The 17,847-nt window shown below is 39.3% G+C and overlaps 1 protein-coding gene across 1 annotated transcript in view; it reads right to left on the minus strand.

Moving 5' to 3' along the window:
* The window catches only part of BRF1 (BRF1 RNA polymerase III transcription initiation factor subunit), a 2,040,227-nt gene that overhangs the window by 1,844,436 nt on the left and 177,944 nt on the right, over window positions 1-17,847 (minus strand). The window contains exon 3 of the mRNA XM_044074370.1: window positions 1,979-2,059. Within this exon, the coding sequence (XP_043930305.1) occupies window positions 1,979-2,059 (81 nt within the window). The remainder of the gene's footprint in view (window positions 1-1,978; window positions 2,060-17,847) is intronic.

Consider the following 17,847-nt stretch of genomic DNA (forward strand, 5'->3'; position numbering starts at 1 on the left):
CACGACCATTTATAATTTCTTCCGACACTTCCTTTATTAACCTGTCAGGGTAACGCCTTGAACTAAACAAATCAGAAATAAAATCAATTTCCACTAAAAAAAATCATCCCACAATTTGCTAAGTTGGGGATGTCCCTTAGATGGACTCTGCCAAAAACTGGCATTGTGGGGAACAGCCAAGGCTTTTGCCAGTACGAGGAAACACTAGAATGAGAGATGCAGGTTCTCTTTTTCAGAAAAAGTAAGACTACCAATCATCTTGTCTCATGCTGATGCATACCAGATCCCTCAAAATTATACCAGCTATAAAGCCAATTATCTTTTCTTTATACCTAGGCATCATTCTTGGGGAAGGAAGGAAGGATTCCACTCAGGACCAGAGTCTTACAAGCTACATATTTCCTTGTGCTTACTGTATGCTATGCAAGGGTAGACAAATTCCACTGCCAAAGCACAGAGAGGTTAAGCTTTATGCAAGGGTGAGGTGGTTTCCTTTCCTTTAGTTCCAATGCAAGGAAATCAAAGCTTTATAAAGTGCAGACTGGCTTCTGTAAATAAACCATATTGCAGGGAACATTTTACAGGGAGAAAAGTAACATCAGGGTTGAATTAAACTGCAGGTGAGGATGCCTATCCTTTAACCACAGAAAAAAAGTTAAAATCAGAGTAGAAAATGGTTAATTTCATGTCTTGACCATAAATTCATTACTGCATTAATACAAGTTAGTGCATTAAGTTTTAAATTTTGCACCCCCCCCAAAAGAAAAAAATTCTCTCCATGCTTAGTGTGTTAAAATACCTGCTCCATACTGTTTCAGATGCAGCACTGGCAGGGCTCATTTCATATTAGTATATTGGCTTGATGGGTCACTAGTGTATTTGTTAATAGACCGTACAGCATAGATGCATGTAGACCTTTTTCAGACTCAGCAGAGAAGCACTGTCTGGTTAAGTGACTTGTTCAGAGTTGCATAGTACACAAAGGGAGGCAGATGGATTATAATGTCAGTTTTTCTATGATGAAATATACAACAGATGAGCCGTCCCAAAAGGCTGTACAAGCATACATTTTGTCTAATCCCACCTAGGGATCAGTAACATCCCACACCATGTCACCTAAGACCTTGAGCTGTTTTTTCCAAAACCCTTAACAGCCAATGCAAGCATTCCAAGGGACTGGCTATCACATTCATATACTGCTTGGACTGATAGACAGTGGGTTATTTGGCAAAAGGTTTATAGCAGATATATTTCTTTAACATTATTCAAATGTGTACTATGACTACAGGAGGCACTGTTTGTAGCAGCAGGCCAAAATGCAATTCTTGTGGAAACTGGTTTGTGGATATCTGGTCACAGTGAAAAAATTACATATAATTGTGGACAATGCAAAGAAAAACTGGAGGACAAGAAAATGCATAGTATTTGCAATGAAGTAGCCAATCAATATATTTAAAATGAATGTTAGCATACTTGTATATGTGCATATTCAAGTACTGTTGTTGGCCTGGAAACATCTTGCAAGAACAGTTGTTGTGATGTTAAGTACTCTGCTTAAAAAGGCTGCCTGCTCGTGGAACAGACCATGGGCATTTCATTGTTTTTGCAATCAAAACTACTGTGATAGTAACAATAAAACCATTCTGTATTTAAAATAACAATTGTGTGTACTGTCACATTATCTTGTGATAGATTATCAAAATTAACACATTTCGACTAATACAGATATAAACAATGGCTATATAAAATTTTAAGTTAAACACAGCCTCTTTTTAAAGTTGAATGGTTTACTCGACAATAATATTAGCATCCTGTGTTTCCATTACTTTCACTTTTTTGGACTTCTAAAAGCAAATGCCAGCTTATATGCCGTATGACCACAGCACCAGTCTCTTTAAGGCAATTTAACTTGAAAACTAAAAGCTACTGGACTATGATAATGAATTATGTTGCAGAAACAGCAACATTATGCACATACCATTCTGCAGGGTCTGAGCTCTAGATTCTTTTCCGAGGGTAGTATGGAATCCTGTTCCCAATGATGGTGCTTTACCTGGCCCTAGAAATACACATAAGAGATGTCACATATAAAGTAATGAGAGACATGAACTTGTTAACATTTTTGAGATACCTTTAAGTATTACTGCACTACAATGAATATTTAGAAAATGGTTACTAGGAACAGCATAGTCTGCATTCATACCCTATACATTTGAGCTTCCTGAAACTTTAAGCACTGTTGTATTAAATTATTTTTTTTTCACTACAAGATTCCAGTTTGCTAACAAAATTACTGTACATCTGAAATCCTGCTATTCTGTTCTAACTAATCATTTCGTAAGGTAGCACACAATTTCACTCCCCAGATGTATATATGCTACTACTACAGAATTAAAGTTGGAAAAAAAACGCTTTTAATGTCTGACATGTTGATGAAGACAGATGCTTCTCTATAACGCATAACAAATCTAGTCCTCCTTAGAATGCAAAAGTGAAATCTGACATTCTTCTTAGCACTATTTTACTACTGGTGACATTCTGTATGAAAACTACTACTACCTTTTGTACTGTCTGCCCACTCCTGCTACCCTTCCCTGTATATGAAGCCACAAAACATAGCTGTAGCATCAGGATTACTCAACTATCAACAGACTGTTTTCTCTGCAACGTGGTTACTAATTCAAGATTGATATCAAACTCTGATGGGAAATCAATACTACACAGACTAATGCAAATATCCTTTGTAATATATAATATAGACAAGAAAAAGTCAATGTGCACCACTGGTGGGTATGTACATCACTATTGTTTTTAAAATATTTAGCAGTGCGTGCTGCTTTCTAAATATACCTACCACAAAACTGTTTATGTTTACATTTTTAAAATGATATGCTACCAAATGGAAAAACTTAAAGGAACAGATTAAGTTTTCAATCTGATCTCTAATGGCCAGAGGTAACTTATTCCAGTCTAACAACTGACTAAAATATAAAACCTAGTTCTTTTAACGTATCTACAATTATCCAATTTATATGTAAAATGAATGCTCGATACCTTCCTGCACTGGAGAAGCTCATCATTTAATGTAACTTTCAGTTCTTCACCATACAGTGCGTTAAATGCTAAACAAAGCTTAACCTCAAATCTGTAGCTTACAGTAGATCTACATACAACAAACAAATGTTTACCTTCAATAATCCATTTTGTGATCTTTCCTAGGACACACTCCAATACAAGTAAACCATCTTTAGAATAGTTGCAAGGAACGAAACTGTACTCTAAAATTGATATGATGCAATATACAACTCCCATGTGTTAATAACGTTTAGTTTTTACACTACTGTAAATCAGTCCAACTAATCACAGTGCCTTATATTTAACAACCACAATGGACTTAAAATATCAGATTAGTCATCACAACTCCCAAGTCCTTACAAACCCTAATTTTATTTAATTTATTATCACCCATAGAAAATAGCTTGTCTGGCTTTGCTGGACAAAAAATAGATGCTATTTTTAAACTCAACAGAAAAGCATTCAGTTATCTGTGCTAAGTAAGAACCGAATACAAGACAATCACTCGTGGATGATAAAAAGATCTTAACCTTAATATCATCACCATATTTGGATACCTATAAAAAAAATTAACAAGCACAGGAATGTGTCCAGTTCCAACCTCACCACGAGTGTTGAGGAAAAGATAAACAGAGAAACTAGTGATCTTTAAACTTAGTTGATGAGCTCAGTCACAGTTTCCAAAAATCATGAAACCCAGGTAGTGTTCCAAAGCAACAAGCCTTTATTCATCACAGTTAAGTCAGAAATATTTTAACAATGTTAAACATATCAGCTTTTATATACTTAGAAGTAGGTGTGGAAAATATATGTACTGATTAATTTTAAACCAGTCTCTTCATGGCAAGTAATATAAACAGGGCCATAAAAATGCATTTTACAACATCAAGTACCCACACCCCCACACTACTACTGATTAGATCTAACTAAATCCTATTTAAGGAAAACACAACCTATCCATTTGCAACCCACATTCCAAAATCAGGTATTAAGAAAAGCATAACATATACATAAAAAGACTTCACTAAAATTGCTTCCAGCTAACTAATGCAATAAAGCCTTCGTCAGGTCTGTGACAAGAACTAAAATCAAGAAAAAAAAACACAAAGCTAACCATAAACATAATCAAACTAAAACACTATAAATATAAAAAATACATCTGTCTAATGATATCTAGTAAATATCCATTCATGTATATTAGTGTACATTAAAAAAAAACTGAGCTGTTAATTTTATATGCACACTAATACACATGGATAGATATTTTACTAGATATTAGACATGCATTTTTATATTTAGTGTTTTACTTTGATTATATTTATGGTTAGAGAGCAGTGTTTTTTTCTTGAGTTTAGTTCTTATCACAGACCTGAAGGCTTTATTACATTACTTAGTCAAAAGTGATTTTAATTAAAAGTATTTTTATGTATATGTTATGCTTTTCTTAATACCTGATCTTGGAATGTGGGTTGCAAACAGATAGGTAGTGCTTTCCTTAACTAGGTTTTAGTTTGATCTAAATCAGTAGTAGTGTGTGGGGGTGGGTACTTGCTGCTCTAAAATGTACTGCCCTGTTTACATTGTTTGCCATGAATAGGCTGGTTTAAAATTAGACTATATATACTTTCACACCCACGTCTAAGATGCAAGGAGTAGAGGTGGCGAAGGTGGATGAGTCTAAATACTTGGGGTCAATAGTTCAGAGTAACGGTGAGTGTGGAAGAGAGGTGAAGAAGAGAGTACAGGCAGGATGGAGTGGGTGGAGAAGAGTGTCAGGAGTGATTTGTGACAGACGAGTACCTGTAAGAGTGAAAGGGAAGGTCTACAAGAAGGTAGTGAGACCAGCTATGTTATATGGGTTGGAGACAATGGCATTAACAAAAAGCCAGGAGTTTGAGCTGGATGTGGCAGAATTAAAGATGTTACGATTTGCACTGGGTGTGACGAAGGTGGACAGGATTAGGAAAAAGTATATTAGAGGGTCAGCCCAGGTTGGAAGGTTTGGAGACAAAGCCAGAGAGGCACGATTACGTTGGTTTGGACATGTGCTGGGGAGGGATGTTGAGTATATTGGGGAAAAAGATGCTAAGGATGAAGCTACCAGGTAACAGGAAAAGAGGAAGGCCTATGGAGAGAGGACATGCAGGTGGTTGGTGTGACAGAGCAAGATGCAGAGGACAGGAAGAAATGGATACAGGTGATCTGCTGTGGCGACCCCTAATGGGAACAGCCGAAAGAAGATGATATTTTCACACCTACGTCTAATTATATAAAAGCTGATTCGTTTAACATTGTTAAAATATTTCAGATTTTTTTGTTACTGAGGATCACTTGTCTGTGATGAAGAAAGGCTTGTCGCTTTGGAACACCACCTGGGTTTCATGATTTTTGGAAATCACTGTGACTGAGCTCATTAAACTCCCGCAGTGGTGGTGCTGCAGTAGCGTTGTCGCCTCACATTAAGACGCTGTCCGGTTAGATTCTCAGCTAGAGCGTCTTCTGCGTGGAGACATGTGTGAATGGGCTTACCTTCGTTGAAGGTTGTGCGTCAGGCCTGGCAATCCGGTATGTAAAAATCAACGGCCAATCATTAGCGGACCGGAGTTCCACTGTGGCGACCCCTAACCGGGAAAAGCTGAAAGACACAAACAAAAACTGTGACTGAGCTCATTGAGGAGTTTTAAGACTACTAGTTTCTCTGTTTCATAGTCAGATATCCAGAACTTCTTACTTGTTAATAAGGAAAGTACAATACCAAATAGAACTGGGCCCAATACAGATCCCTATGGCACACCAGATGGTTATTCTTGACCAGTCAAAATAATGACCATACACGTTAATGAATTAATGTCTACCTTCCAACCAACAATTAACCCAATCAATAATATATGCATTTATATTCAAGCTGATCATGGAGTCAATCACATGGTGGAGAATACTATCAAATGCTTTTTCTATGTCCAAATGTCACTAATGCATTTGAAAGATTGGCAAGAGATAGTATTAAGAGTTACCATGTACAAAGTCTGGCCCCATGCTACTACGAGTTACTATGTATAAAGTCTGGACCCATGCTACTACCCATCTTGATATTCAACAATAACCATACCATACCATCAATATAATCAGGGCAACCGTAAATTATTTACTTCATTTGTTGACAGGGTAGTGTTTGACTGGGCCAGGAGCCCATTTTCAGCGAGACCAGGGGAGAAAAGCTCCAATATTTCACAATAAGAAGTTAAGTACAATACATATTACAGGTGAAAGAGTAGCAGCCAAGATGCCGAATTACAACATGGTCATGGTTCAGACTCGCACATTTAAAACATAAGACTAACTGAACAGAAAGACAGTATCTGGCTAGAAAAGCTATTTAAATATCAGCAGTTACTGCTAGTTAAGATACAGTGTATACATAAAAGAAAATGTATATTAACAGACTGTTCTCCTATATTACTGGATGTCCAGTTGAGAGCAAATGTACTACGGAAGCTTGCAGTTAATTGAGTAGGTTCAAGAGGATGCAACAAGGACTAATACTGTGGGAGGGTGGAAAGGTAAGGGGTGGTAGGGTATTAGCCTGGATTATAGCAGGAGCAGAGCCAGTGATTTGCCAAGTATTCTTTTAGAGTTTTTTGAACTCATGGCAGTTTTTTTTTTTTTTTTTGTGATGGGCTGAGGAAGTGTGTTCCATAGCTTGGCCATCTTGTGTGAGTATTGGGAGTCGCCATGAAGGTTGTGGGAGTGGGTAACTTGTAGCTTGCGTTTTTCTGATGATCTGTGGGGCCTGACATTGCGGCTTGGTTGTACTAGGCTAGCAAGAGCAGGGAGTTTGTCGGGTTGTTGGACTACTTTATGGACTATGGTGAGATGATTGAAGGATAGGATGTGTTAGGCAGTTTTAGCCAGTTTAGATGAGAGAGAGCAGAGCAATGGTGATTTCTGTTTGGGGTGACTGGTTGCAAATTTGGCGATTCTGTTGTAGCAAGCTTCTAGATCGAGGTCAGTCTTGCGCAGATTGGTGAAAATGCGAGTATTCTGATGACTGATCTTGGAAGAGACCAACTCTGAAAAATACACAATTAGAACATTAGCCCTACCATTAATAATGATTTTATTACCATTAATTACTGGCTCAATGCGAGTTACATTTCCCTTTATATTTATACAAGAAAATAAGTTTTACTATTAAAAATGTTATAACTATTTTCCCTTCCTAACAGTTAAAGTTTTTGCACACTTTATAATAAAGTGTTTTAGAGTCTGTGTTCTAAATATCTAGTAAATATTGAACTTTCCCCACTTAATTCAAAAGTTTTGTAATGTAGCTAAGTCACCAAAGATGCAAGATAAGCTTCAATTTGGCTGTGTTTATTTACCAAGAATCTCTGTACCAGCTGTCTCAATTTCCAAAAATCAGAAGCATTGTTCTCACAAACATTGCTTCAAGTTGCCTTGGATTCCCTGAAAATAGCCTAATCACTTATTATAGGACAGTCATATCTTGTTATTGCAGTCCTAGACATGCTGTAATCATCATATGTTGAAAAATTAAATGCTATATAATCTGTGTTGCCCAAATGTTCCAATGGTTCAATATTAGAAACCTTGCTACTAAATGTTTTGTAAGATGTGACATAGGCTCAAATGATATGACAAGAAACAACTGTATAAAAGATCAACCTGCCAAACAGTGTATGCATGTAACACAAAACCTGGAACTAGAAATTTAACAAAACAGCTGTTACACATAAAAGGTGAGAATAATAGCTCTTTAACATTATGATGCTTTCTATAATATCTTTAAATGTCAATGGTCTCACAGATAAATACAAAAAAAAAAAGAAAGACTAGTAAACCATATTAAAAATGTAGAGGGCAAACAGCTATGCTACAGGAGACCCACTTGAAAAGAAGTGAACATGTGAATTTCATAAAGAAAGGTTTTCAGGATGGCAAGAGGAGCTCCAATAGTGAAAGAAGAGGATAAAAAAAAAAAAAGATTATATATTTGTAGTACTAAGGGGCTACTGGCAAGGGAGGAGCATTACACTCTCATGTGCCACCTAAAACTGCTATATCTAGCTTAAGAAAATTTTGGGAGAAATAATCCGCTTTCACAAAGGAATATTACTTATAGGTGGGGACTGGAATTTGATTTGCAGCACTGAAAATGTGTCTGGGGAGTCCAGAAGGGGAAACTTATCAGGCTACGGATGGTACAGGGCCGTGGATCATATGATACTGGGACACCATGCACAGAGTGAAATGAAAAAGTAAATGTGTGTATGTATGTGTTTGTCTGCGTGTGTGACTGAATGCGTGCATGAAAGTATAATGCACATGTTATGTGAAAGAAGAGATTGTGTGTGTGTGACAGAAGTGAGATTGATCGAGCCGTTACTTTACACTCACTAAGCAGCACTTTTGCTGTTTAGCAAGTGTAAAATAAAGTGTTTACATTTCTGTGTGTGTGAGTGAGTGTGCATGAAAGTAGAAGAGACCGTGTGTGTGTGTGTGTGTGTGTGTGTGTGTGTGTGTGTGTGTGTGTGTGTGTGTGTGTGTGTGAAAAAATTACAGTTGTGTACACCTACCATAAATGTAGATGTTCGAGTGTCTTCAATGTTGCAGTCATGACTGTAGGGTTCTCCCCTGCCGGCAGGCAGTCCTCGGTCGGCCAGAATCCCAAAGTCTGGGTCCGGCGTCGGCTGTTCAACCATGCTCACTGACGTCAGAGCACTAGGAGTACAAAGCTGACAGCCGACGCCATCTTCTCCAGTTTTTCTTGCCCCAGATGCCAGGAGTCCCAAAATGAGAAAGGTCCCATATCCTTTGCAAATACACCTCAGAAGAATGGTGAAAAAAGGAACCACACAAAAGTAAAAATAAGAGGGGACAGGAGGGAGGGAAATCCAGACTGCAACAGTGAAGACACTCGAACATCTACATTTATGGTAGGTGTACACAACTGTACTATGTTCATCATGTTTCACTGTTGCAGTCATGACTGTAGGGTAGAATCCCAAAGCTGAAAGAAAGGGAGGTGGTCATAAAGAAGAAGGGGCAGCTAAAAGGCCCTGCAAGACTGCAGAGGCAAAGCCTGCCCTAGACTTAGAGTAGAGAGGCAAATTGTAGTGCTTAGAAAAAGTATGCACTGAACTCCAAATTGCAGCTTCCAAAATGTCTTTGGTAGGAACTCCCCTGAGGAAGGCCGCAGAAGTGGCAGCAGCTCTGGTGGAATGAGTCTGTATACTGCCTTGGATTTGCTTTCCATGGTGTGAATAACAAAATCTGATTCCATGAGCAATCCATTTAGAAATGGTCTGTTTTGAAATGGCTTTACCTTGGGAACTTGAAGCATAAGAAACAAACAATTGTTCTGATTTTCTGAAGTCCTTGGTTCTGTCCAGGTAAAAACGTAGTTGTCTGTGTACATCCAAGGAATGTAAGATCCTTTCCCCTTTATTTTGAGGAGTAGGGAAAAAAGTTGGCAAGTAGATAGTTTGATTTAAGGCCACTTTGGAAACCACCTTAGGCATGAAGGTAGGATTAGTCCTCAAAGACACCCTGTCTTGATGAAAAATAATATATGGTTCCACAGCCATAAGAGCTTGTAACTCTGAAACTCTCCTGGCAGAGGTTAGAGCTAACAGGATAGCTGTCTTCCAAGATAAAAACTTGATGTCAGAAGAGGCAGCAGGCTCAAAAGGAGGCAAGGTTAGTTTTTCCAAAATATAGTTGAGATCCCAAGCAGGAATGGGAGGAGATCTGGGAGGTCTCAAGTTCTTAGCTCCTCTGAGAAACTGTCTCATGAGCTGGTGGGAAAAGATTGGAGGGTCTGTATTATAATGAGCTGAAATAGCAGAGGCATGTATCTTAATGGAAGAGAAAGAGAGACCCTTATGTAAGAGATCTGTCAAGTAAAGTAAAATTAAAGGAATGTTCGGAAGAAGAGGATCAGAATCCTGAGCCTGCATCCAGGAACAACATCTTTTCCATTTTCCTGCATAAGATTTTCCAGTGCTAGGACGTCTGGCTTCTAAAATGACATCCATAACCTGCCTGGGTAGAAAAGAAGAAATCAAAGGCCCTGGATTAACCAGGCCCCCAGGCTGAGAGTTCTGACATGAGAGTGTAGAACCTGACCCTGATGTTGGGACAGAAGGTTCGGAGACTGAGGTAAAATCCAAGGGGGCTCCAGGCATAGGTTTTTTTTAGAGTTGGGTACCAAAACTATCGAGGCCAATTTGGGGCCAGCAAGATTATCATCTTGGGCTTGTCCTGTTTTATCTTTAATAATACCCGTGGAAGAAGAGGAAGAGGCGGAAAAGCATATCCCGAGAGGTTCCTCCAACTGAAAGATAGGGCATCCACTTTCCAAGCTTCTTTGTGGAAAGTCCTGGTGCAAAAATTCTGTAGTTGATTGAGATGGGATGCAAAGAGGTCTATGTGAGGACATCCCCAGACTTGCTGTTATCATCCTGAATATTTTGGTGTCCAACATCCACTCGTGTGGATCCGAAAGGTTTCTGCTCAGACTGTCTGCCAGGAAGTTTTGCTTCCCTGGTAGAAACTGAGCTTGAAGGTCCAGATTGCAAGCTAGAGCTGTGTTCCATAGATCCATGGCTAGTCTGCAAAGGGGGTAGGAATGAGATCCCTCTTGCTTGTTTATGTACCACATAACTGTGGTGTTGTCTGTCCGTATTAGTATTTGTCCTGGTTGTAAAAGATTCCTGAAGGCCATTAGAGCTTTCTGAATGGCTAACATTTCCTTTAAATTGATATGCAGGTGCTTCTGATCCTTTGTCCAAAGGCCCTGCAGACAGTTTTCCTGAAAATGGGCTCCCCAAGCATAATCCGAGGTGTCCATGGTTAGAATCTGAGTGGCAGGAGGCAGACAGAAGGGTTTCCCTTTGTTTAGAGTACATGCCCTGGACCACCAAAGAAATTCCTTTTGAAGGCAAGGCAGGACGGAGATCAGTATGTCTAAACTGTGGCAATGCTGAGACCATACACTTTTTTAGGTACCACTGTATTTTCCTCATGTGTAGTCTTGCATATGGTACGAGAAGGATGCAGGAGGCCATGTAACCCAAAGCCTGCAGGAATCTCCTTGCAGATAGCGGAGTCAATGTTGCCAAGGTCTTGAAAGTTGAAGCCAGTTGTAATTGTTTTTCGGATGTCAGAAATGCCATCTGGGTTGTAGTGTTTAGAAGAGCACCCAGAAAAATTATCTGTTGTGAGGGTGTCAAATTTGACTTTTTTATGTTTACAGAGAATCCCAGGAACTTGAGGAGGTTCTGTACACATTCTAGATGCTGGAGTAAGACATCCTTGCTGTCTGCCTGAATTAGACAATTGTCCAGATAAGGGTAAATTTGAATTCCCTTGAGTCTGCAGTAAGCTACTACTGGAGCCAGGCATTTGGAGAAGACCCTGGGCGCAATAGACAATCCAAAGGGCAGTGCAGAGAATTGAAAGTGCCTCGATCCGGCCTTGAACCTGAGGTATTTTCTGCGTTCCTGCCTGATGGGAATGTGTAAATATGCCTCCTTGAAATCCAAAGTTACCATCCATGCATCTATGGACAGCATTGGAAGTAGTTGCTGTAGAGTAAGCATCTTGAATTTTGCAATCTCTAGAAAGGTGTTCAAGACTGACAGATCCAGAATGGGTCTCCATGAGTTTTGCTTCCTGGGGACTAGAAAGAGCCTTGAGTAAAAACCCTGTCCCATCTCTAAAAGTGGAACCGGTTCTATTGCTTTCATGGCCAAAAGAGCTTCCACCTGGTTTAAGGCCTCTGTCCATTGATGTTTTGGAAGGTCTGGCCATCCGCTTGGCCTTGGCAGGGTATGAAAATGGAATCTGTAACGTCTTAAAACCACATCCAGAACCCACTTGTCTTGGGTTATACGAGTCCAATTTTGATAAAAAAAAAGAGAGAGTTTTCCTCCAAGAGGGGCTTCCAGGCAAGAAGTTCCTGCAGCCCAACAGAGGGAGTCACTGAGTTTGTTTCCTATGAGTTTGTGATCTGTCCTCTCCTCCCCTAGGGGTGGAAGCAGTCCACTGTCTTGGTCTATAAGAAGCTTGTGTTTGAGGCCTTCCTTTGGAGCGTCTATATCTACCCCTCTGATGCCTGTCTGAAGTGGGAAAGGACCAATTTTTAGAAGGCCAATTCCCGCTAAATCTTGGTGGCTGTACTTGTAAGAAATCTTTAACTGTCTGCATGGATTTCGCCTTATCCTCCATCTTTTTAATCACCTCTTCAGCTTTTGATCCAAACAAAACATTATGCTGAACAGGAGCATCCAATAATTTAGCTTTTACTTGGTCTGGCAAATTTTGTTCCTTTACCCATGCATGCCTTCTAATGACTGTGCCGGAGGCAGCAGCCCTATAAGAAGTCTCCAAGACATCAAATCCACAGTGTAAACCATGCTTTCCAACTTGTTCAGTGGCATGCAATAAGTCATGTAATTCCTTATCATCTGCACAGGCAGAAATGGAAGTAAGCTTTTGTTTTAAAACAGGCAAGAGAAACTGCTGGTATTTCAGCATATGAAACTGACAGTTTAAAGCCCTAATGGACAAAGTAGAAGAAGTGTACACTTTTTTGCCCCATCTTTCTAAAGATCTAGAATCCTTTTCAGTGGGAATGGGATTTTTGGCAGAAGCGGCCTTAACTCCCTTAGGACCCTGAGAAATGGTTTCAGGGTCAGCAGAAGGGTTCTTGTATAAAAACTGGTGGGAATCAGGAACCCTGTAATATCTATCAGGCTTAACAGGAGCAGGAGGAAAAGAGTCAGGGGTTAAGTTAGCCTCCGAAAAGGCATCATCCACAATATCCAAAACAGGAGGAATAGCCAGGGGTCTATGTTGGGGAGAAGAAGAAAATCCCTTAGTCTTTTCTTAGATTCCAAATACTCCTGTCCTTCCCAGTGGAAATGTTCCCTCATTTCATGCAAAGTTTCCCCAAAAGAGAAATCCTCAGGGGGAGAAGCTGAAGGAATGGATTCCTCAGCATCAGAATCCTCATAAGGAGGGAAAGAATATTCCTGGTCAGAAGAAGAAACTGAAGAAACAGAAGCCTGATCAGAGGAATCATAATAAACATCCTGCCTTGGCCTTTTATCTGGAGGGGGATGAGAACCCCTAATCATAGTAAGTAAATCCTCCTCCATCTTGAGTAACTGTTTCTGTGACTTGGGAGCCGGTTCAGAAGAGGCCTGAGTTGCAGTCTTTGATTTAGGAGTCTTTGCCTTTGTCTTTGGCTTTGCCTTTATTAGAAGCTGAGTAGGCCTGAAAACCCCTTCGGAAGCCGGTACCTGCACAGTGGCTCCGGACCCATCCGAAGGAGCATTGTCCAAAGGTCCTGCAATAGAAATATTTAAAGGCCTGGTTGGCTCCTCATGAGAGTCCGTTTCGGCCATCGGTTCTGAAATGGCCGACGACATGGGCTGCAAAAGCAACTCACTGATGACGGCCGAACCTGAAGCTGGCCCCGCTTGTGCACTATCATCAGATTTGGACCTCGGAGGCCTGTCTTTATCCTTGCGACGTTTGTGAACTCCGGTAGCCGGAACCGTATCCGACGACATTTTGTAGTTAAAGCGTCTACCGAAGTAATGAAAAGCAAAATCGTACCTTCGTTTAATTGTACGTTGATTGAATCTAGCACAAAACAGACAACTAGCTACGTCGTGGTCAGGGCCTAAGCAAGGAATACAGTAAGAATGAAAATCCTTATGAGGTATTTGCTTCCCACATGAAATACAATTATTAACTTTTTCTGACATCGGACTGGAGCAAGAAACGGGGTACTTAGCTTTGAGTGGAGAAGAAAGTCTTCGGACTGAAGTTTATTCAGAAAAAATCGTCAGGAGTCAGCAGACCGGCACTTGCGAACTGCTATCACCGCACGGCAAGAAAGACTGGAGAAGATGGCATTGGCGGTCAGCTTTGTACTCCTAGCGCTCTGACGTCAGGGAGCATGGTTGAACAGCTGACGCCGGACCCAGACTTTGGGATTCTGGCCGACCGAGGACTGCCTGCCGGCAGGGGAGAACCCTACAGTCATGACTGCAACAGTGAAACATGATGATCATCAATGTGATCCCTGGCAGCAGTAGCAATGAGGTTTGCATACCTCTTGACTGTACCACTCAACCTCTAACACAATAAATCTGGACAGAACCAAATAAGAGGAAGAGACTTTAAATATTGCTCTTATAAACTTAGAAAGTTGCTAGAATAAGGTTACCATCAGTATTTTCTGAGAATATGAAGTCTGAAACTATCAATAAATGAAACCCACAAGTAAAACAACTAGAAGCTAGTCCAGGAGTAAATATCATTAAGGTAAATTTATTCAATAGGTTTGAGATGAGCTCTTTCTTTCTTCACAAAAAACATAATCAGATAAAAACCAGTAAAAACAGGAAGACTTCGCTTATATGTTTTAGTCCCTTTAGTCTTGTACATAGGTCATGCATTTTTTTTTTTTAACAACCAGAGGAGAAGTTGTGGATAGCAATTAATAAAAAGCTGAAGGATTTTATTCGTGAGAGGCAAGCAGCAAGAGTCAAGTGGGAAAAGGTCATTCTTCCGATAGAACAAGGCGGTTTGGGGTTAACTGATTTGAAGGGGTATTAAAAAGCTACACAGTTAAGGCTCTACACACAGCACAAGCAGAAACCTATAACAGAAAGTGAAAAGGGATGATGATGAAACGGGGGGGGGGGGCTCAAGAAACAAGGAGAGACTGGGATTTTGGGTGCAGATCTTTATGAAGAATAACAATGATCATAAAAATATTATATTCATAAAGTTGCAGAAAGCATTCTAAGAAATAAGTCAACGTGGGAATGGAGAAAGGAGATTCTGCCAACAGGGATGACTACAATTAGTGATACTGACAACAGGCAAGAAGGAAGAGGCTGGAATTTATTGGAGAAAACTGGCAAAGAAACCAAGGTATTGGGAGCAAATAACTAGACAGGGAAAGGTAATAGAATGGGAAGATACCAAGAATTAATTTGGACTGCAGGTTAGAGATTGTCTTTCCTATCAAGGATTGATGTTGGCGTATAAGCAAAGAGAAAGAAATAAGGGGGCTTCTAAATAAAAGACCAGCACTGGTAGTTTTTAGTAGAATCTAGAACAGAAGCGGCCATTAAAAAAGAAATCAGAGCATTTAAAATACTGCATGATAACTATAAGAATCAGAGGTTAGAAAGGATTGGGAAGAGAGACTGGTTAAGCAATTCGCAAAGAAACAATGGAGGATTATATGTACATCTCCCAAACATGCAACAAATCTAGAAGATTTAGAATTTTTGCTTGGAAATGTTTACATAGTTATTTTGTAGCCCAAGTAGACTCCAGAGAATGTTTCCTCAGGCAGACAGCAAATGTTGGAGGTGTTATGGGGAAGAAAGAATTAACTGGAAACATTTTCTGGGAGTGCAATGATTTGGCAAACTTTCAAGATTCCCTACAGACTACTCTATCAGAGATACTGGGTAAGCAAAGTGGGGGATCTAGGGCAGTGATGGCGAACCTTTTGGGCTTGGCATGTCAAAAGTTACTGACACAAAATAATTCAATGCACTTCACATAAGTAACTAATGCAAAAGCAGTGTCTTTGGGAACCCGGGTTTTGGTGATCGCTGACATGTCACCCAAAACATTGTGGCGTGTATCACGTTTGACACACGTGTCATAGGTTTGCCATCACTGGTCTAGGGAAATGCTTTTACTGAGCTATGATAAAGATCAGATTTGCCTAAACATAGTAAGGTCTTGCTCAGTCCAATTATGTTGGCTGCCAAAAAAGCAACTACTACAAAATGGAAATCAAAGTCTAAAACAACTGTACCTGAAGTACTGAATATAGTAACAGAGATGAAACAACTGGAATTGGGATCTTTAGAAAAGGATAGGACCAAATTTCACAAGAAAAAAATGAGAATGATTCAGGGGAGGAATGAGGTTTAAAAGAAGGCAGGATTTAAATGAGCTATGTAATATTTGACTGACCATGACTGGGTAGATGATGTATAATGTTTGCAACTAGAATTATGTCAATATGGTTTGTGATGTACAATGCTTGCAACAAAGATTATGTCAATATGGTTTGTTTCATTTATATAGATGTATGATTGCGTATGTCATAACTAATAATTTAATAAAGATGTTAAAAAAAACTTGCTAGACTTGCTTGACTAAGCATCAACATAAAATTGCCTCATAAATGTCTCATATTATGCAGTGTAGACTGCACACAACTGGAGGAGAATTACAATGAAAATAAATCAGACAGGAAACCAAAATAGAGAACGTTACTCATTATAGAATTATAGATTTCTTGATACCATCATGTTTCAAAGAAAGCAATATTCCCCATCATTATAATGAAGTCTTCATTTTGTAAACTATATTCTGCAGTATTTTTTTACACTCAGAGTGGTTAGAACCATGCAAATATATAGGAATATACAGCTTCAGTCTGTTAGGCGAGTTTCTAATCCTAAAAATGCATGCCTCCCAAGCACAGCTACTAGAAACTCCAAAATATATCCAAATTCCTGATGAGATGATCCCACCTAACTCGCATACTACAGCAAAGCCAAAAATATTTACAAATGATCCACTTCCTCAACCACACCTCCAACATTTGCCATTATTTCTTCCTTAATATCTGCCTTTCCTACATTGAACTGTCAGGTATACCCTACCCTTCTGGTAGGCTCCATAGATGGTCTAGATTGGACGTCTCTAATTACTGTACTATATTAACACCTATTTGATATGTGGCTAAATGTGGAATACCTTCCCCTCCACCCATGCTTATTAAGCCATAGGCTCTATTTATTCCTCACATTCTGTCCGCCAATTGTTTCTAGGAAAAAGTCATCACTTGCAAGTTGTATGTCACACAAGAAAGGGTAATTTCCAGAGACTGGTACAATTATTAGAGATATAGGATGTGAGGAAGTTTTACATTGACTGCCTTGATTTTACCTGTTAGCGAAATGAACTTCTGAATTCTCTTCCAAAGCAAGTCATGTACACTTACTTTTTAAATTCCAAAGACATTTAATTACTGAAGCCAAGGTATGTCCTACCGCAAGACCTAAATACGTGAGGAATTTGGCACTGAATTAGGGCCTTATGTGTTTGCTCTTTCCTTTTCCGCCTACACCTAGCAATTCTTTTTGGGGTTCACTCGGATACCAAATAATTATCCATGCTTTTTGAATATTTTTTTTATGACTGGGAGGATTATTTCTTCAATATTTTCTTCCATTAAGATAAAATAATCTACAAAGAGTAGAAATAATCCATTGCCTTTGCTTTTCCTTCCTTCTTCAGCTTGTCTTATAGTGAGTGGACGCTAAGGACTAGTTCATCCGTAACTATTATAAATTTACTCCAATGATTATGTTTTATTACTGCGCCCAAATCGCTGCTGAATTATGATTAATGCATAAATTACTTTGGAGAACACAGCTGTTAATGTTGTTAAACTGCTGCAGCTTAAATGGCACTGTTCTACATGAAGGAAAGAGTAGCTCAATGATATTAAGATGCTTATTTACTGCAATTCCTCAGAGTAATTTTACACCAACTGAGTCTTAGCTGTAAAGTACTGAATCAGTAGCCTTGAGCGTGTATGAATGCCATTATTTTTGTGTGTTCTTATGTCTTTAGAGCTCCTATAATTAACTTAATGCATGAAACAGATTTGTATTTGAAATAGCTTATCAA

The sequence above is a fragment of the Protopterus annectens genome, chromosome 6.part0 (genome assembly GCF_019279795.1).
Source record: "Protopterus annectens isolate FY-2018-M chromosome 6.part0, PAN1.0, whole genome shotgun sequence".
NCBI classification, from domain to species: Eukaryota; Metazoa; Chordata; order Ceratodontiformes; family Protopteridae; genus Protopterus; species Protopterus annectens.